The 20,765-nt window shown below is 43.3% G+C and overlaps 1 protein-coding gene across 1 annotated transcript in view; it reads right to left on the bottom strand.

Moving 5' to 3' along the window:
• Positions 1–11,098: 11,098 nt before the first annotated feature.
• SLC1A7 (solute carrier family 1 member 7) overlaps positions 11,099–20,765 on the bottom strand; it is an 83,458-nt gene continuing 73,791 nt past the window's right edge. The window contains exons 9-11 of the mRNA XM_054036515.1: positions 19,643–19,777; positions 15,409–15,508; positions 11,099–12,441 (exon numbers count right to left, since the gene is read on the bottom strand). Of these exons, the coding sequence (XP_053892490.1) occupies positions 12,205–12,441; positions 15,409–15,508; positions 19,643–19,777 (472 nt within the window). The 3' untranslated portion in view covers positions 11,099–12,204. The remainder of the gene's footprint in view (positions 12,442–15,408; positions 15,509–19,642; positions 19,778–20,765) is intronic.

The raw sequence follows: 20,765 nt of genomic DNA, 5'->3' as shown, positions 1-20,765 counted from the left end.
AACCCCATTCACACTGGGGGATGTGGCTTCTCTAGGCCCAGACTATTAGGCCCAGACTGGAGCTGTGTGGGGCCCAGGCTCTGAAAAGCGTGGGGCAAAACAGCCCTGTCCAGAAGATGGGGCCTCCTCATGGACTGAGAGGGCACCCTGAAGATCTCCCTTGGAAGAGGGGGCAGGGGCCTGCTGAAGAGAAAACCCAGTCAGGCAGCCCCAGAAGCTGATGGGAGAGGAAGGGAGAATGGCCACTGCCCTGCCTGAAGACTGCACACAGTGAGTGCTGTGGGGAATGCCCAGGAGACCGGGGAAGAGGAGCTGGGCTGTGTAGGGCGAGGGAGGTTCAGAGTTGGTTAAGGGGATGTGTTGGTGGGGTGTGAGAGCTGCTGCAATGGCTCCTTCTCTGCCATAAACTGCTCCAGCTGCCCTTCTCCCCGTCCCCAAGCATGATGGTGGGGGAATGCTGCTGGAGCAGCTAGTAAAACGCAGGCACAAACACAGCTCCTACATCCACTCATGTGGGTCACAGGCATCTCTAACGACTGCTGGAGGTCACCTCTTGGTGCAGGGAGGTTGGTGCATCATTAGAGAGAAAGTCCACCTGGCGAGCCTGGCCCCACAGAGAATGGGAGCATGTGACACCTGAATTACAATGCCCAGGAGGCACCACAGTGCTATTTTAGAATTGAAATATTTTGGGGTTTGGCTATTCTCTTTTGGTTAAAAAAATCAGTTTTCCAAAGAAAGCAGACACTTCTTTGGTGAAAATTTTGTTTTAATTGAAAATCCAATTTTCTATGGGGCGGAAAAAAGAACATCAAAAAGTTTGGATGGAAAAATTTTGACCAGCCCTATCGCTTACCCATCATGGGGCTTGTCAAAAGAACCTTCCTTTTCACATGAGAGTTCTATGACAAGCTGCTTAAATGAATAAGTGGGGATCATTTCTGTGGGAGCCCTTCCTCCTGGCCCTCCAGGGACATAGCTGGGGGAAGGGGGAGGAGAGTGAAGGTCCGCCCCCCCCCCCCCGCAATCAGGCAGCAGTGCTGGGGGAAGGAACTGCAAGCTCTCCTTTCCTGAGGAGCTGGGAGAGCCTGGAGACTCTTTCCCCCAGGCCCCCATGCAAATACCCCCAGACGCCCATTAGGAGGGTGCAGGGGGAAGTGGTTTGGGGCCAACAGGAGAACCCTGTAGCACCCCCAGACAACTGAGGAGCTGGGCTGTCACGCCAACTCCTGAGGTGTGTTTAGGACAAGTCCCATCTCCCTGCCCACTTGCAGGCAGGAGAGAGGGGGCTTGTTCCCTAAGCTGCCTCAGGAGGTGGGGTTGCTGCATTAGTAATAAAGCTCCCTGCAGACACAGCTGGACTGGAAGCTGTGTTTATCACACTATCAGCCTCCCTGTCTATGGTCCATAGGGTCAGGGCCGGCTCTACTGTTTTAGCCGCCCCAAGCAGCGCGCCGAATTGCCACCGCGGATGGGGGGGGCAGTCCGTGTGCCGTTAGGGCTGCAATTTGGCAGCAGCTTCTGTCTTCAGCTGGAAGATAGAAGCCGCCGAATTGCCGTTGCGGGCAGCTGAACATAGAAGCTGTTGCTGAATTGCCGCCGCCATGGAAATGCACGTGCTGCCCTAACAGCACACGGACTGCCCCCACCATCCACGGCGGCAATTCGGTGTGCTGCTTGGGGCGGCAAAAACACACGGACTGCCGCCCCTTGCAGATGGCTGCCCCAAGCACCTGCTTGGAATGCTGGTGCCTGGAGCCGGCCCTGCATAGGGTGCTTGAGTGAAAACAGAGGTGACAGTTGGAAGCTGAAAGGTTGTGAGGAACTTGGCTCTCAACCCCACTGCACCTGTAGCAGCAGATGTATGGTAGGGAGCTATGCACCTGATAGTCCTGCAGTTCTCTGCTGCGTGCCCGCTGCCCTGGTCCATGGCAGAGTTGAGAGTGCAGGACTCTGAGGAGCGCAGCTCCCAACGGACCCAACCCCATTCTGCTTGCAGCTGTGCTCGCCTGGGGACTCTGTATTAGCACGCTGGTTTTTGTTTTTGTTTTGGTCTGGGAATAGCTGCTTTATAAGTTCTAGCACACTCAAATAAGTTTAGAGAACTTGAGTTTGAGACTTCATGAAATGCAGGCTACTTTGTTCATGCGGTTTCTCTCCCGAATAGGACTCATTTTATGGAAGCCATTGCAATATAACAAAGCAATTACTAGTGTAAGTAACAGTGAGTGAATTCCCTACAGAAGCCTTGCATTCTGCATTTTTATTAAGGAAAATATTAGTGTTATATTGCAACTCTGATTCATCGTCATGCATTTATGAAGTCAGCCAGCTGGAGTTATATATGGAGGGAGTGGATATTGAATGTATCGTACAATCAATCAGTCATACAAAGTGTTTCCACTAAAAAAAAATCTTCAAATGCAATTTGAATGTCCAAGAACATTAAACAGACCAACACCAAATTCTGTGTCTAAAATGTCCTCATTCTAAATGCTTTTAAAACAGATGCTAAGGTTTTCAAATTGTTTTATACAATGGATGGAAATACCAAAATCTATTTGTAGTGTGAGATTATGGCAATGTCAAGGATGTTGCTTTGAATCGGTAAATGAGTCTAAATTTGCAATAGTCTCTCAGCCACAGATGAAGGAATTAGTATGTCTCGTGCTTGAGTCACCCTGGGTGTGGTAGCATGTTATATTGACAACCTGGCAACCTTAGAGAAAAACCTGTGGGTAGGTCTTCACTGCAGAATTAACTCAGGCTCTTACTTGGGTGTTGTCCCTAATCCCACTCTTATCCGCACGCAAAACTCTCTCACCGAGTTTAGTGGTACTTTCAACCTGGGCTAGAAGGCTCATCTGGGTTTGTGGGCTAAAAGTTATTTGAAGCTTTCACTGAGGCTGTTAGCCCACCTACTTTGCAGTATATGCTAAATCACTTGAGTGCTGATAGTCCTCCAATGCCTTCCCACAATTCCTGCTGTGTACCAAGAAGGACAAACAAGTTCTCCCACAGTTCTCTTAAAAATAATCACAGAGCAGGTCAGTTTACTGCAGCACAATGGGATATGCCCACAGTTAGTGACACACGCAGGTGAGTGCAACACCAGTAACTCTGGTATGGCTTTGCAGTGTGGCTGTTTGCACCTGGACTGTTTGCACTTACACTCATGTACTGATCACCTGAGTGAAAACATACCCTGAGAAATCGCGTTCTTAATCTTCTAATGTGTAAATAATGACAACTTGAACTGTACCCAACCACAATTATGGATCCAATCCCCTGCCCCAAATTTTGGGACAGTTAACATTTGGCTGTCAGCTTTGTAAATAGGGCCTTTCTCCACTAATACGCATTTGTGTGCTTCATTCGGTTTATTTATTATCTACATGTCATGATTAATTTGATGTAGATATAGTCATTCCTGTATAAAACCCTGAGTGGGGGGCAAGGTCCATTTTAAAACAATGTATTTCTGCTGAGTAAATTATTGATCAACAGCAAACTAGACAAATCTCTGCATTTTGAGTTTAACTATGTTTTCAAGAAATAAAGCCACCAAAGATTAAAAACACTCAACATATTTAAATGGAACAGAAGATTGGCAGATTAGGGCTCAAAATGTCTAGTTTGACTTGGTTCTGTGTAATTTCCACATGTTTTTAATAGCCTAGTAGTAAAAACCAATAAAACCACTAGAACCAGTGAAATCATAATGAAACATTTAAACATTGGTATTTTCTTCTTTTTGTTTTTGCTTTTTCTTCTAGCTCTTACAGTGTTTGTGGTAGATGCAATGTGAGATATCAATGGAACATAAAACATTTTAAAATCTGCTTCCCTTGCTTTTTCCATCTTATTAAAATACGCTTCTCTGGGAAAAATGCTAAAGATGTAATGTCCCTGCAAGCAGGGTTTGAATGAACTCTCCCCTGACTGCTATTTGGGGCGGGAGAGACTTCAAGAGCAAACTGTATTTACATGAACACACCTACTCTGCATAGGCATCTAGCAGACAGGAGCTGTGTAGCTGCAAGTGATCAGCTTTGGCTGGTGTTGGGTTACAAATCACTTTAGTACTGAATGCAGGGGTAGTGAAATGTTGCTATCAATGTTATGTTCATTGTATGATTAAAGGGGAGTAGAACTGTGCTGAGCTTGTCCCGATTGAGGGGTCACCATCAGCTGAAATTAACTTGCTACGCCCAGATTCCTGTGAGAGTAAGAGGGGTAGGGACAGGTGTTCCAGCCAGGAGATGTGGACTCTCCCTCCCGGTCCCTGCTCTGGTTTAACCTGTTCCTCTGTTTAAAGATAGAGCTGAATAGGCTTAATTAGGAGCCTTTTGTTATTTTAAGTACTCAATAAGAGCTGAAATCACTTGTGGTGGGGCAGTGTTTCTGCTGAGACTGCCCTACAGAGGTCATAGCAGAGGGGCAGGTGGCAGCAGAAGGTGACTGACGGGCGGCCAGGATGGGGAAATTGAGACACAGAGAGACTAAGGTTTAGATTCACAAAGGGGACACAGGCATTGCAATGCTCAGGGTTGCAGTGCCTAAATCCTAGATGCCCTGCTGCCCAGTGGAATTCACAGACCTGAGATCGGAGCCCAGGTGCCCCATGCATTGTAGGGGGAGAGTTAGGTGCCTAAAACCAGTGAACTGAGCAGGGAGCCATCTAAATTAGCCAGGAGAAAAATGGAGAGGAAAGGAGAGGAACTTAAGTACATTTGAGGATCTGGGCCATACGTGGCTAACATTTATCTGAGTCTTAGGCACCTCACTGACAGGCTTGGGTGGAGTCGCTGCTTGGGATTGTTAGCTGTGAACCCTTGCCTGGCTTAAGGTGCCTAAGTCAAGTCAGTCCATCACTAACTCAATATAAAATCCTAGTGGAGACAAGGCCTTGTAGTTTTTACCTTAATGTAACTAGTGGAGGCCAACCCTATACCCACCACCTCGGGTTGACTTTGACTAGCTACAGCTAGGTTAAAAACTATCCATGCCTCATCTCTATTAGAATTTTAACTAGGTTGCCAGGAATCCAGTTTTTGACCAGAATGCCCGGTCAAAAAGGGACCCTGGCAGCTCTGGTTGACCCCACCAACCAGGCCATTAAAAGTCTGTTCAGCAGCGGAACGGGGCTAAGGCAGGTTCTGGCCTGCCCTAGCTCTGCGCAGGTCCCAGAAGCGGCCTCCAGGTCCCTGCAGCCCCTAGGCGCATGGGCAGCCAGGGAGGCTCCGTGCGCTGCCTCCGCCCCCAGCGTCAGCTCCGCAGCTCCCCTTGGCTGGTAACCATGACCAATGGGAGCTGCAGAGGCAGCACCTGTGGGCGCGAGAGCAGCGCATGGAGCCTCCCTGGCCATCCATGCACCTAGGAGGTGCAGGGACCTGGTGCCCACTTCCTGGAAGCTGCGGTAAGTGCCACCGAGACCCCTAACACTTTCCCGTGCCTCAGCCTGGAGTCCCCTCCTGCACCCCAAACCCCTCATCCCCAGCCCCACCCCAGCCCCTGTACCCCAGAGCCCATACCTCAACCTCCTGCCCCAGCCCGGAGCCATGTCTTGCACCCCAAACCCCTCATCCCTGGCCCCACCCCAGAGTCCACACCTTCAGCTGGAGCTGCTCAACTTTAAACACAATTAACCATAATGTGTGTTAACTATGTCCAACAAGAAGAAGAAGCTTTATATCAAGTGCACTGCTAGTGAGTCAGAGGAACACAGTCAGATTCTGTTACAACTGTGGTGTTAGGAGCACAAGACCCATGTGTAACGATGCTGGTTCTGGCGGGACCCAACTGACAGGGCCAATTCGGGACAAATTGCTTAAAGCAGGGCAGTTACAGCCCAAGGCTGGGGTTTCTACGCACACCAAGGCAAACCAAACCAGCCAAACAGAGAAGACTTTGGTCTCACCCCACCGGCTAAAAACAATTCACACAAGCAATTCCTTCAGACACTCCAGTTTCCCAGTATCACCACCAGTGCCACTCGTCATGGGGATGAATGGTTATGAAAACCAATGCCCCAGTAAAAGAAAAAAGGTTCTCTCGATCCCAAAGGACCAAGCCCCAGACCCAGGTCAATCTACAAATCAGATCTTACCCACAAATCATGTGGTTGCCAACCCTTTAGAATCTAAAATCTAAAGGTTTATTTATAAAAGGAAAAAGATATAGATGAGAGCTAGAATTTGTTAAATGTAATCAATTACATACAGTAATGGCAAAGTTCTTGGTTCAGGCTTGTATAGCAGTGATAGAATAAACTGCAGGTTCAGATCAAGTCTCTGGAGCACATCCCCTGCTGGGTCCTTTGTGTAGAACTTCCATTTGTAGCAAAGTTCCTCCAGAGATATGAAGTAGGATTGAAGACAAGATGGAGATGAGGCATTAGCCTTTGATAGTCTTTTCCAGATGTAAGAACACCTCTTTGTCCTTACTGTGGAAAATTACAGCAAAATGGAGCCTGGAGTCACATGGGTACGTCCCTGCATACTTTGCTGAGTTACAAGGCGTATCTCAATGGGTCAGTTGTACAGCGGATGGTCTTTAACGGGCCATCAAGCAGGCTAGGCAGAGCTGAAACCAACTTGTCTAGGATGGCACCCAGAAGAATAGCAGAAGTTTGAAATACAGACAGTATAGAGCCAATATTCATAACTTCAACTACAAAAATGATACACATATACAGATAGCATAATCATAACCAGCAAACTATAACCTTGTCTTGGACACCTTATTTGACCCCCCTTTATACAATGTTTGGTGCCACTACAGGACCTTGGTTGCAACCATGTTCTATACGGTCCCAGTTCAACTCAATAACGTGACACCATGACTTTGGAAAGAATGCACAAAAGTATCTCAGAGATGCTAGAGGATCTACCGGACTGCCAACAATCAATGGCAAGAGTGATCAAGTGCCTTCAAACTGCCTATTACCAAACCCAGGATGATAACTGCACCTCAGGGAACTCCCTTTCTATGTTCCTCTTCTACAAGGAATTCAGTTGGGTCCTGGGAAATGTGTCAAGCCCAGAGCCCAGAATGCTGCATGACAATGTCCTCAGTGGAGAAAGAAACTTCATCATTGCAATCCATAAGCTGTGAGCTGCAGTTTGTTAACAGTTTTCATAAAACTCCTAACAAAATAAATAAAAAACCTTCTTATGCAAAAGTCCTTTACTGTATGTGGAAATACGTGAACAGTTTTTATCAACTTCTTAAGCTGACCCAGGCCCTGAAGCTGAAGCATGGGATAACTACATTATGTCACTCCCCCTCCTCCACGTCACCCTGCAAACCCAATATGTGGGAGCACAGACCATCCCTGATTTCCCTTGTGCAAGTGGATCCTGCCCCAGCAATGATAGATGCTCTTTCTGGTTGTGTGTTCCATCCCAGCAATGCAGCAGTATGAGTCCACTCCTGGGAAAATGGATCACCTTTGGCCTTGCAGATGTTGTGCAGTGCACAGCTGGCCACAATAGTATGGATAGCACTGACAACACTGGCATCCAAATGGTCCTGAAGGCACGGCTAGCTAGATATCACTCTACCAAATGCACATTCCACCACCATCCAACAGCTACTGAGCATGTAGTCAAACCTTTTGCCAGGGCGTCTGAGATCAGGGTGCGGTTTCATAAGCCATGAAAGGAGGGGATACATGGGATCCTCTAGAATAACAGTGGGGGCAGAGACTCCATTTATAAACAATGTCATTTGGAAGGAAAAATGTCCCAGCCTGTCCATGAAGGTAAAGGCCCAATCTCCAGAAAACCTTGGCATCATGCACCTTGCTAGCACATGCCATATTGGTGACCATGAATCTGCCCCAATGGTTGATCAGGACCTGCATGCTGATGAAGTAGTACCCTTTCCAGTTTATGTACTTACGTGCTCCTTGGGAGGGCAAACTATGGGCACATGAGTCTCATTGATAGACCCACTACAATTGACTTGCCAACACCAAACTTATTAGCCAGAGAACTGTAGCAATCTGGGGTAGCCAGCTTCCAGATGGCTACAGCGACCTGCTTCTGGACCAGCATGGCCTCCCCTCATGCCTCTGTCCTGTTGCTGGAGGGTCAGGGCAAACTGTTTGGACAGCTCCAGGAATGTCTGCTTCTTTATGCAAAAGTACTGGAGTCACTGCTGGTCATCTCAGGTCTGAATGAGAATGTGATCCCAACAGTCTGTGCATGTGGTCCTGCTCCAACAGCACCAGGCTCTACATGGGGAATCTATGGCTATGGCAACAGGCATGAGCAGCATCAGCTGGTTTGCAGATGCCATGTCTGTACCCTCCTCCAAGAGGGACCTTTCATGCTGCCAAAAAGTCCACCAGCATCTCACAAATGCACTTCCTGATTCCTGAAATAGGAGTGAAAGCAGAAGCAGGAGACGTTCTTCCACCGGCACTGGATCCATGTTGCTAGTTCCGGTTGCAGGGAAATAGCTAAGCCGGATATGCCAATGGGCTAACAGCATTTCCAGGCTGTGCCACAGGATGACCAGACAAGTTCTCCCATAGTACACCATGAACCAAGCCCGAGTGCAGCCACAGCTAGCATGGGCACTAAGAACCCTGGGAGATGTCCCCAGAAGCCACAGTGTCTAACTCGTGTCTGCGTAACGCAGTATGGAGGTGGCAGCACAGCTATGAGGCTTGCATAGCAATGCAGTATGGATGCTCAAGCGTAAGCTTGGAAAGAATGAGTCTGCAGGCATGGGTCATGCAGATCTGGGTTTACTATGTAGGGCAGACATACTTCTAGAGGTCCCATTTGAGTGATGCACTGGACAAACATAAAGAAAAGATAATCCTGGTCCCAAAGAACTTACGTACAATCCAAGTATAAAATTAGAGACTACGAGTGAATACAACAAACAGACAAGGTAACAGTGAATTATGATCGCTGTAATAGGCAGTAGTCACAGCACACATACAGAAGGCATGTGCCGCAGTGATGGCTGAGGTTTTTAATGGCACCATTGACATAATATGAACTAAACATTTAATATTCTCAAAGCAAAGTCTAAGCTATTTATCAATGGGGTATAGTTGCACAATATGACTGACAGAGCATTCATTTTAAAGTACATTTCCTTCCTTCCTATAAAAATGTTCCATTTTGCCATTTCATACCTAAGACTTTCCCATGCCCCACCTACTGAAAGATGGTGAGAGAGGGTAAACCATTATGTAAGTTAAAGATATTAATTAGGTAAGCAAGTCTCACTGAGGACCACCGGCTTCTTCCTCTGAGTGAGGAAGCTTTTCCTTTTGAGAGGTGTATTTTGTGGAAATTATACAATTTTCTAATGCTAGGATTGATTTGGGTCTCTTGAGGCCTCACTACACTCTGAACTCATGGAGGCATTCAGGGTAAGATCTTAACATTTGATGTGACTGTTCCAGGAAAGAAAAAGATGGATCTCCTGCCCAGAGAAAAGTTAGATGAAGGTCATATAAAATCAACCAGCAGCAGTGCAGTAATGTTCGATCTCCTTTGTGTGCCTGATATTGATGCCCCATCTTTCAAAGCCCTATGACCACCAAGAGGACATCTAGTCTTGAGTCTTGTTTCCACTTTTGTGTTGGTAATTTTAACAAAGGAGGGTTTAAAATGATATTTTTAAAATTGGGGAGCTGAATTCGCAACTGTAGGATCCTAATTAGGACACCTTTTTTGGAAACTTGCATCAGACACCTAGCTGCCTTAATGATGAGAGCCATATAGTGGTGTGGAGTGATATACCATGTGTATAGTCCAAGAGCTATCCTGACGTCACAGGGTAAGAAACTACACCTAGATATTATGATGCATGGTATCCTATATATACCTAGAAGATAAATTAGGAAAGAAGGCACAGGGCAGGCAGTGGGGGTTTGCAGTCCTTCATAGATCTTACCATTTGACTAAGGACTTGTCTACATGGTGTGTCAGTGGACACTAGCTGGGGTATAAAGTCTACTGTGCATCAGCATATCATGCACTAACCAGCCTGCATGGACCCTGCTGATGTGCACTAAAAATTCCCTCGTGCACTTAATTTGAAGTTTGAAATGGCAGCGTCCACATGGGCCAATTAGTACACACGAGCTGGAGTATAAATTCCAGTGCAGGCCAGCGTGTCTCACACACTAACGCACTGTGTAGACAAGGCTAAAAAGTAGCATGTGGCTTTGCTGGTTGGCACCCTGATGGCAATTTTTAGCTGGCACTCCAGGGCACCTTGGAATCAAGGTGTGTGGGCAGACTTGTCTAAGAAGTAGGTACCATATGACTGAACTATTCATTACAAACATTGGGTCTGCCTTGCCCCTTTGGCAGTCACACCTGTACCAAGTAGGTGTAAAAAGCTACCAGTTCAGAATGATAGGATTTTGCAGCCACTTGCACAGATATAAATGACTACACAAGGAGCAAGGCAGTGGAGGATCAGACTTGAAGGTTGTTACAATTTAGCGTCATTTTTGGTTTAGTGAACCATTCCTCAATTGACCCTGATTTCTGCAAATGTATTCATAATACATAGGCATTCTCTGATAAGTTTGGATGAATCAGTTCTAGTCTAGGGCTTGTTCAGTAATTGTTTGCTTTGCATATTTGAAACTACTCTTTAATTATTTGTGAAGTGGAGTTCTGTGCCCCTGCCGATTACTGGGGGGAGGGGCATGCCCTTGCTTCCTCCTGCCTCTTGTGCATGCCCCTGCTTTTGGCAAGTGCTGAAAAAATTGCCCTCTCTAAATAGACTGTTTAAATTCAGAATTTTCCCCATAGAAGACATCTCAACATTCAGCAGTATTTTATAGCACCAGCTAAAGATTTTCAGGAACTGATGTGGCAGGCATAACAATAACAAGATACACAGGTATTTGGCAGGAAATAGTTTGTGATCTTTGTACCTACCTGGTTCTGTATCCTTCCAGAAATCCTTTTCCCCCAAGACCTACCTAACAAAACATGAAAGTTTGAATGTTCTGAGCACGTCATGCCGCGCCCCCATCCCAGCTTTGAACAGAGAAGTAAGAATACATTCATTCTAGAAGTGCACAGATAACCTATTTTCACAATGTCGGGTTTATTTAAAAATGTTCTTCATTGCAAACATTGGTAACACACCCAGCAGAATTTATTGTAACCAAAGATTCAGTAATGGCTAAAAAAAGAGACAACATTCAGTATAGTCCAACCCACGGTATAATGAAAAATAAAAAGCCAGTTTCCACAGCAAACTCCCTGCAAAACCCAAATATTACTCATCTGCATTGGGTTCCAGTCTGTGTTTAGTCTGCCCTTGGAATGAAGCATATTCGTCAAGAGCTGTGAGAATTGAGCTTATACATCTACAGTGGAACAGTCTATAAATGAAAGAAGAGAACAGTGAACACTCTTTAGCACCTGTGCGTATGTGTTAGGGCTTGCATGGTTCTGCCATTGCAGGTATATTGTACTGATTCTACTGCAGAGATAGATTTTTAAAAAATTCTGTGTGGATCTGGCACTTAGAAGGCAAACCATCCTTTGCAAGAATCTAGACATCTTTGAACCATATATTGCAGTTTGATGCCTATCTTTGAAGTGTATATAACAGAATAGCTTTTTAAATGTGTTTTCTTGCAAAGATAAATATTTTGCTTTGCTTTCAGTTTGTGGCATTATTAGTTACAAAAGATTTGCCTCTTGAGATCAGGCAATTTTCTTAGTGCTATTCTAAAACTAAGCGTAAACTCTTTGTTTAAGGAGTAGAAGAGAAGACAAAATTAGTACACTCTCAGTACCTTTTGTAAATTCGTTTCTGGCAGCAATACATCTACATAAATACCATGTTCATAATTAGTGAGAGGCAAAAAAAGGCTTTTGTCAGAAATAATTAAAAAGGGGTTAAATAAAAAAAAGCAAGAAAGGAATGTCAGATACTATACTGGAATCAAATCAGTTTGCCCAGGGAGAACCAAAGTTGTCCATTGGTTAATTTCCCAGTATTAAAAATCATCCCCCTAAGAAGCCCCCTATCTCTTTCAAGCCTTGTATCTTTTCTCATCACAGCTAGTCTCCTAGCTCCAGTACAAGCATGCTGACCATAACTCCACATTTTTTTTCCATATAAGACAGAGTCCTCCCTCCAGCTGTGAGGTAGTGATTGGGTACCAGGTCACTGGGTATCAGATACCATCAAACGTAGCAATTACACATTTGTTTCCAGTTCATTGATTTCAATAGCGCAGTGGTCTTTACTGTTGGATTTCTTTGTGTGGTTCTCCGCTGGGTTTAGTTCTTGCTCCACTTGTATAGGTATATGGTGCTGAAACGCTTTCACTGTTTCTGGTCCATGAGACTCACTCATGTTCTTCACACAACCATTTCTCTGGTAAGCCATGATTTGATGAATGCTGATGGGTTTAGTTTCACAGATCAATGGCACCTATGTGGGAAACAGCAAGATGCTGCATATTATCACTGCTAAACACAGGCAATGAATCCCATCCTAATGATGAAGATAGGCACCTAGTGCAATTGGCAAAAAATGCCTATGCAGGTTGGACACCTAATTCTCAGTGAAAGTCAATGGGAGTTAGGTGCCTAACCTGCATAGGCACTTTTCCCCAACCCTCCCCTAGTTGCCTATCTGCATCTTTAGGCACCTAAATACTTTAGTAAATCTGGCCCTTGGTCCATCAGCAGAACTGCTGTTATCACTGGAAGTTCAACCATTCTTCAAGGCAGTATATGTCTCTTTGCTTAGAAAAGGGATGAATGGCTAAGTGAATGTCTATTTATATTCACCCTGGGCCCGATTTTTAAAGATATTTAGGCACCTAAAGATGCAGATAGATGTCTAATGGGATTTTCAGAAGCTCTACCAGCATCTTTAGGTGTCTAAATATCTTTAAAAATCTGTCTCTCCCTATTCCTTCCTGCATGAACAAGAGACAGCTAAGAAACTTAAATGTAAACAAATGCAAAGAAGAAAAAAGGAAAAACTACTTATGAAACATATAATCAACCGGGAATCAGTGTTCATTGTCATAGGATTTGATCAATGCAAATAATTTAGTGAGATCCTCAAAAGAGATGAGTAGGGAAAACGCCCACAGTTAGACTACCAAGTTACAAGGGTTACAAACCCTAATGTGTCTGGGCCAGATGGAGTCATGTACAATACTGCATTATCATGGGGCTCCTCCTTATTGTCTACTGATGCTATGAGGGGTTTTGTCTTTCTCTGAAGTATAATGTAGAGGCCAAGACACCAGATTGAATAGACCATTGGTCGGTCTATGCTTTGGTACCTCTTTGCCTCTCTGTTACCAACCTACTAGACCTCTGAGCTAACATAAGTTTTTCCCTCTGTGCTGTTTCAAAGGAAAAGAGGATTTTATTGATTGATTTCACAAGTAATGTGTTGAAATATCCTTAAAATAGAAACCAAGATGGTCTGATGGGGAAAACAATACGCAAATATTGGCAGAGGGAGGAGGTGGGCTTGCAGCTGAGACAACCTGCCCTTTGGGTATATATGACTAACTACACTAAATGTGCAGCCAAAACATAAAGACGACTAATGGTATGTTTTAAGATGGTTATTGAGTGCCAAGCAGAAAATAAATCTCCCTGCAAACAAGTTTACAATCCTTCAGGGGGATTGGGTTATATATTTGAATGGAATACGATGCTCCAGGACAGAGTTTTAAGAACCTTCCTCCAAAGGAAAATAATAGTACTAAATACAGTAATAAATGTCAGGAGTCCAGTATTAGTCAGAAGGTGAGACTAGATGATCATAATGGATTAAATATGTTTCTGTTAGTCTGTATGCTTAAAAAAGGCTCCTAGTTTAGCTAAGTTTTAAGGGCTCCATCCTGTGATCAATGGGAGTTGAGGGTGCTCGGCACCTCTCAGTATAAGATCCTAGCTAACAAAACATGAAAGTCTGAATGTTCTGAGCACATTGTATCAAGCAGTGACAATGGGGATTCTCCAGAAAGATTAGGCAGTAAAATGGGAGAAATGATCAATAATAATTTACTATTCTTATTACTATTATTTAGTTAAGCTCTGCATGATCTGGATGCTATGCAAGACCTAGAAAAACACACAGTCCTGCCCCATGAAGAGCGAGAGAGAACCACTCAGTTACAAGCTGTCCTGGCAGAGCAGAGGAAGTTTATTGGGGGCACTCCAATTAACAGAAGTGATTGGGAACTAACACTTAGGTGGACTAGTAGTAATAGGGCTGGTGGAAGAAATCTGATTTAGAAAGGGATTTGAATGAAGAGGGGTCACCTTTTGAACCAGGAGTGGGCGTTCCAGGTGTAAGGAGAGGCATGGAAGAAAACACCAAGAGAACAGTGGGAGAAGGAAACAAAGGGACTAGAGCACAGGGACTGTGAGAAGAAGTAAGAGGAAAGAAAAGCAGAGATGGAAGCAGGGGCTTGTATGTGATGTAGGAGGGGTGAAGATGCCAGTGGAGGGATTTTAGAGGGGAGTAACATGTTCGCAGTGGTGGAGGGAGGAAGATTATTTTAGCAGTGGGTGTTGTGAGCTGTTCTACCATATTCACTGTGAGCATGAACATACTCTTCATTTGCCCTTTTCTGCACATGCACAAAGATGGTTGCCATCTTGCTTCTGGTCATAATTTCACAATCTGATTTTTTGTGCCAGAGTGGCTTTTTGCATGATCTGATATTTAAAAAAAAAAAAAAAAAGCGCATTGTCCCAAAACTTCACAAGAAAGCAAAACATTGGGAGTTGTGAACTCACCCAAAATGGAAAGAGAAATTTCATGGATAAAATTTCATGGAAAAAACTTCTGACTTTTGTAGAGCTCTATTTACACCCCTGGCCCCATTTAATTCTTATATACGTATTCCTGAGGGTCCTACATGTGGCACATGGCATTTTGTGCAATGCGCTATAGAGCCCACAACATAGTGTTCTGGGCTCTCTAGTGGTACAGTATTCAAACAAATACCTTGCACTGTAGGGCCATACTCTTGGGAATGACTTTAAAAAGCCATGACTCTGACACTACCTGCTTAGTTAGGTGATGGTGCACAGTGATGAAATCCAACTGCTATCCTATATTTGGAGTTACTTTCTTTCCCCACCTCCAGAGTTTAAAATATCATCCCTCATTAAAGGGCAACAATCAATTGTTTAAACTCCATAATGTATCTTCTGTACTTTCCTAAAAAAAGGTAAATCCTTTACACAAATGCTACAAATATTACCTACTTTTGCATTTTGATCCATAGCCTAATTTTGTTCTTTCCATTAATATAAATTTAATCCAGAATAAATGAATGTGAGAAGTTGATGTTTAAAATATTTTTATACTGACAAGGAGTTCATTGCTCCAGACTGACTCATTTTGTCTTGTTCTTACCTCATCACCATCCTTGGTGAACTCCTTTCTGCAGACATGAGCCATGATTCCAGCAGCGAGGGCATCTCCCAAGACATTGATCATTGTTCTAAATCTGTCTCTGACAAACAAAACAGTGGTGTTAGGTGACAGGTGCTCCATCTTAGAAATAGTCATACCTGCAACAGGTACATACCGATTAAACACTTTAAATATTTAGAAAAAATCAACTCAAGTATAAGCATTGCTGTTTTCTCCACAATCTGTGAGCTATTTGCCTCTATTAATAGTATTGTATTTGAGTATTTAGATATTAAAAATTCAGAATATTGTCTGATTTGGGGACTGATCCTGCAAAATGCCAAGTTCCTCAACTCAAGTGAGTTGAGGGCAATCAGTATCTTGCAGGTCCCTGATAAATGAAGAATCACAGCACCCAGAATGCTGGATAAGGAGATCACTGTGTGTAGTACAGTCTGCAATTTGCCTCTTACTGTCTTCCAGAACAACATACCCAAATAACAATGCTTTCCTAGCAATATCAAACTAACGGGAAACAGTCAACTCATATCACACTCCTGTCTGAATACACCTTACCTGCTATTGTTACAAGTAACACTTAAGACTAGGACAGAAAGAAATGAGAGAGAATATTTTCAGTTTATTGACTCTGTACATTTGACAGCATCTTGTGTATAATAGATTTCACGATTCTCATATCCTGGTATCAATTTCAGTGTTCTCCCTGTTTAGTCAGTTAATCAATCTGTTTCTCCCTGTTTGTACATGTCTCTCACACAGCAATGCTAAGAAAAAATATTTTTTAAAAATGGATTGTAAAACCACAAATATTGATAGGACTCATTGACAAGGGTAGTATCCGAAACTACTTTTAATACATTATTTCCAAGTGACAATACACCTCTACCCTGATATAACGCGACCCGATATAACACGAATTCGGATATAACGCGGTAAAGCAGTGCTCCAGGGGGTGGGGGGACTGCACACTCCGGAGGATCAAAGCAAATTTGATATAACGCAGTTTCACCTATAACGCGGTAAGATTTTTTGGCTCCCGAGGACAGCGTTATATCGGGGTAGAGGTGTATTTCAAGTTAGAGAGACAAGGTAGGTGTGGTAATACTTTTCCCACCTTGTCTCGTTTATATCTTAGGACCAATATGGCTACAACTACACTGCATGTATTTCAAACTAATCGTATCCTTTTGTGTGTGAAATACATTGAAAACTTTATCATATTGGTAACTTACTTTATGAATTTGTATAATAAAACTGAGATTCAGAATCATTCAGATGTTTGGCTTATAAAAGTGAATGAAGGTCCACTATCATACTACTCAGATTTCAAAGCATATAGAACACAGTGGATTTAAACAATATGAGCCAGACTTTTCATACACTTTATGCATGCTTAATTTGCATGCCTAATTTGCAAATGTATTTGCATGCCTAATTAGATGCACCTGCATGCAGTTATCCAAATTACATCTACAATTACAGTAACTACACATGAAAATTGCATGTCCACTGCACTTGAAAATCTGGACCTAGATGTGTCTATCCCTCTTAGCCTTAACTTACTGCATTTGACTCTGCTTTGATGAAGAGCTTCACAAGTAAAAGTAAAATGCAAAAATATAGTTCCAGCAGGTTTTTGCAGGAGGTGCTGTTACAGTCTTACAAGTTTTTTCTTAGCTGGTTAATAAGTTTTGACTCTTGGAAAGACATGTTGGATCGTTAGCTTTGGATTCTGCCTAGAGGCACTTTGAGTAGGAAGAAGCTATTTTGGGGTCTGATAAGAGGGTACAGTTATATGTAATCAGATACAAAACTTGTACTCAGCATTTTAACAAAGTAGGTAAGAAGTGTGGGGGGGGGTTTTCTTGGGCACTGGAGAAAATTATTACATTCACGTACCCACTAAGGTTACCTAAATGAGTTGTTGTACAAGCAGTACAACTAATGCATTGTAATGGAGATTGCAGTCCTATCAGATCACTTAAGCAACCTTTATGTTTTTCTACCCCAAAATGTAATGATGAAAATATTTGTAAAGCTAACCACAATATAAACAGATCAGTTCACTTTGCACCTATAGGTTTATGAAACTGCCAAGCACTAGTCCAAGAAATGTAAGTATCACCTTCTCACTCAAGGTGATCTGCAAAGGAAAAAAAATTGGGCATGCACCCGTCTTTGATTTTTGTATAGTGTAGAAAGAGCCTGAAGTGGTTTTTTGTTGTTGTTTGTTTTAAATTTCTGCTGTTTTACACTAGAAATTCAAGTCTTGTCTAAGCTGAATGGCTCTGATGACTGGATAAATAGTGAAATGGTGACTTTACAAGTATTGAGGCAGAACTGAGTAATTGAGAGGGGAAGAGCTTTTTAGTCAGTGTTTAAACACCTTGTTTTTGTTGAGCTTTATTAACTATTAAAGAATGGCTTTGTTATCGATTCAACACCCTTGCCCTTTAAAGGTTAGAGGTCACAGTAAACATTCCTGAAACCTTCCAGAAGTTCTCCAGCAAAACCAAGAAAGGCCAGACTTGACATTTCTGATATTTTTGAAAGTAAAAAATAAATGTAAAAAAATATAAACCTTCAGGCTCTCTAAGCGTCATACAGAAACAAAAAAGGGCACAAGCCCAACTTTTTTTTCCTAATATTTCATAAAGTACTTTCAATGTTGTAAGTTTAAATAAAATACAATGAATTTGTAATTGCACTTTTATAGCATCTTGTGCAATGGATCTTTACTGTATTAAGAGGAATCATGAAGAAATGTTAAATTGTAGGACTTATTTAGAATAAAAGAAAAGCAGCTATTGTAAATAGAGAGAGGGTATTATATCTACTGGTATTATATTTATATAATCAGAACTGTTCAACTATGGCCTCATCTACACTGCAAAATGTTATCATGTCTGAGCATGAATGCCAACAGTTGAGTTAACTGACAAAATACTGAACTATTTAGATTATCTCTGTAGACCTGGCCTGTGCATTATCAGAGTTGAGAACTGAACTGCTCGTAATTTAGATACCAAAAACTTGAACAGTTTTGAATAATGAAGGATATGAAAGTTGAAATCTGCTCATGGACAATTCACAAAGACAAGTGTCACAAGTGACATCATCATAGGGCCTAATCACATCAGCCATACCATCAGGGGCTCGTTCACCTGCACATCTACCAATGTGATATATGCCATCATGGCAGAGGGGCATTGCTGGCACATGTACATTGGCCAAACCGGACAGTCTCTACGCAAAAGAATTAATGGACACAAATCTGACATCAGGAATCATAATACTCAAAAACCAGTGGGAGAACACTTTAACCTGTCTGGTCATTCTATGACAGACCTGCGGGTGGCTATCTTAAAACAGAAAAACTTCAAAAACAGATTTCAGAGTAGCAGCCATGTTAGTCTGTATCCGCAAAAAGAACAGGAGTACTTGTGGCACCTTAGAGACTAACAAATTTATTAGAGCATAAGCTTTCGTGGGCTACAGCCCACTTCTTCGGTTTTTCAAAAACAGACTCCAATGAGAGACTGCTGAGCTGGAATTGATATGCAAACTAGACACAATCAACTCAGGATTGAATAAGGACTGGGAATGGCTGAGCCATTACAAACACTGAATCTATCTCCCCTTGTAAGTATTCTCACACTTCTTATCAAAGTGTCTGTACTGGGCTAGCTTGATTATCACTACAAAAGTTTTTTTTTTCTCTTACTTAATTGGCCTCTCAGAGTTGGTAAGACAACTCCCACCTGTTCATGCTCTCTGTATGTGTGTATATATATCTCCTCAATATATGTTTCACTGTATATGCATCCGAAGAAGTGGGTTGTAGCCCACGAAAGCTTATGCTCTAATAAATTTGTTAGTCTCTAAGGTGCCACAAGTACTCCTGTTCTTTTTGAGGATACAGACTAACACGGCTGCTACCCTGAAAGAAAGAGCTGAAATTCAAAATAAATTACTGTATTTGTTATTAATTCAGCTAGCTCTGGCCGTAGACCCTCTACTGCTAATGAAGAGTCTCTGTTAGTTTAGGTGCTTTCTCGAGTTCTATCCCTGCTGTCTCTGTGAAGTTCCCAGTGATTATGATGTGCAGAAGTGACAGCTCTGACGCCCTAAGCGTCTATGGATTGACATGCAGAGTACAGAAAAACAACTTGATTTGCAGATGGAAGGAAGGTTCAGACACTAAGTTACTTACAATGCCCAGTCAACTGCAATAATTAAAGTGATGTCATCTGTAGGCAGCCCAACTGATGTCAGAACAATGACCATAGTCACAAGGCCAGCTTGTGGGATCCCTGCAGCACCGATGCTGGCAGCTGTTGCTGTGATACTTTAAACAAGAAGAGGAACAATAAGATTTAACAGCCATATCACATGGCTGGAAATAACACACAGCAACAACGTCTCTCTACATGACTGTTTCTGGACCAGAATCACTCACATACAAACCACTGCAACAGGAGTTTATGAACTGTGATTAGAAATCAGCCAGATGGCTAGAATGGGGCACATTAGTCTGCTACATGTTCATCTTTTATCCCTACAGCCAAGTAGGAGAGCTCCAATGGTCAGATTCTGCGCTGCACCTCTAAGTCATAGCATAGAACTTCTGACCTAAGGGCAAGGCTGGCTCCAGCATTTCTGCCGCCCCAAGCAAAAAAAAAAAAAGCTGCGATCGCGATTGGCGGTGGCAGTTCAGCGGCAGGTCCTTCGCTCCTAGAGGGAGTGAGGGACCTGCCGCCCCCATATTGCCGCAGGTGCCGCCCCTCTCCCTTGGCTGCCCCAAGCACCTGCTTGTTAAGCTGGTGCCTGGAGACGGCCCTGCTAAGGGAAGTGAGGGCAGCTAAGGTGGCTTTAAGCTACCTTTGCACTCTCCTGATCCTAGGCTGATTTGCAGCCTTCAATGTAATTTAAAGAGTTGTGGGGGCCTGTCTCAGTGATGTCAGCCTGTCCCCAGAATCTCTTCAATGCTGCATACTACAGACTTGCAGTTGATATACATCCACCCTCAGTGTAAACCCTATGGCAAGGAATGAACCTAATAAATGTTGTCTGTAGTTCCTGCTCCAAGGGAACCCTCCCTGGCCAATCCTTTTATGCTGTTCTAGCCCTTCTAGACAGCATATATGGGCTGGAGTAGGGGTGAGGCGCTCATCCTAGATCCTGGCTTCATCTATTTGGGTCTAAGTATGAAGCAAGCATGAATGATTTCATCCTTCTCTTATGTTTCTGGAAAATAGAAACCAGTCACTACTCCTGTTTGATTCTCATATTTTTCAGCCAGGCAGGAAGAGGGCAGGGGGATCTGGCAGACTTAA

This window comes from Malaclemys terrapin, chromosome 8 (genome assembly GCF_027887155.1).
Source record: "Malaclemys terrapin pileata isolate rMalTer1 chromosome 8, rMalTer1.hap1, whole genome shotgun sequence".
NCBI classification, from domain to species: Eukaryota; Metazoa; Chordata; order Testudines; family Emydidae; genus Malaclemys; species Malaclemys terrapin.
The sequence above is the reverse complement of the archived record's forward strand: the minus strand, read 5'-3'. Positions and strand labels throughout refer to the sequence as shown.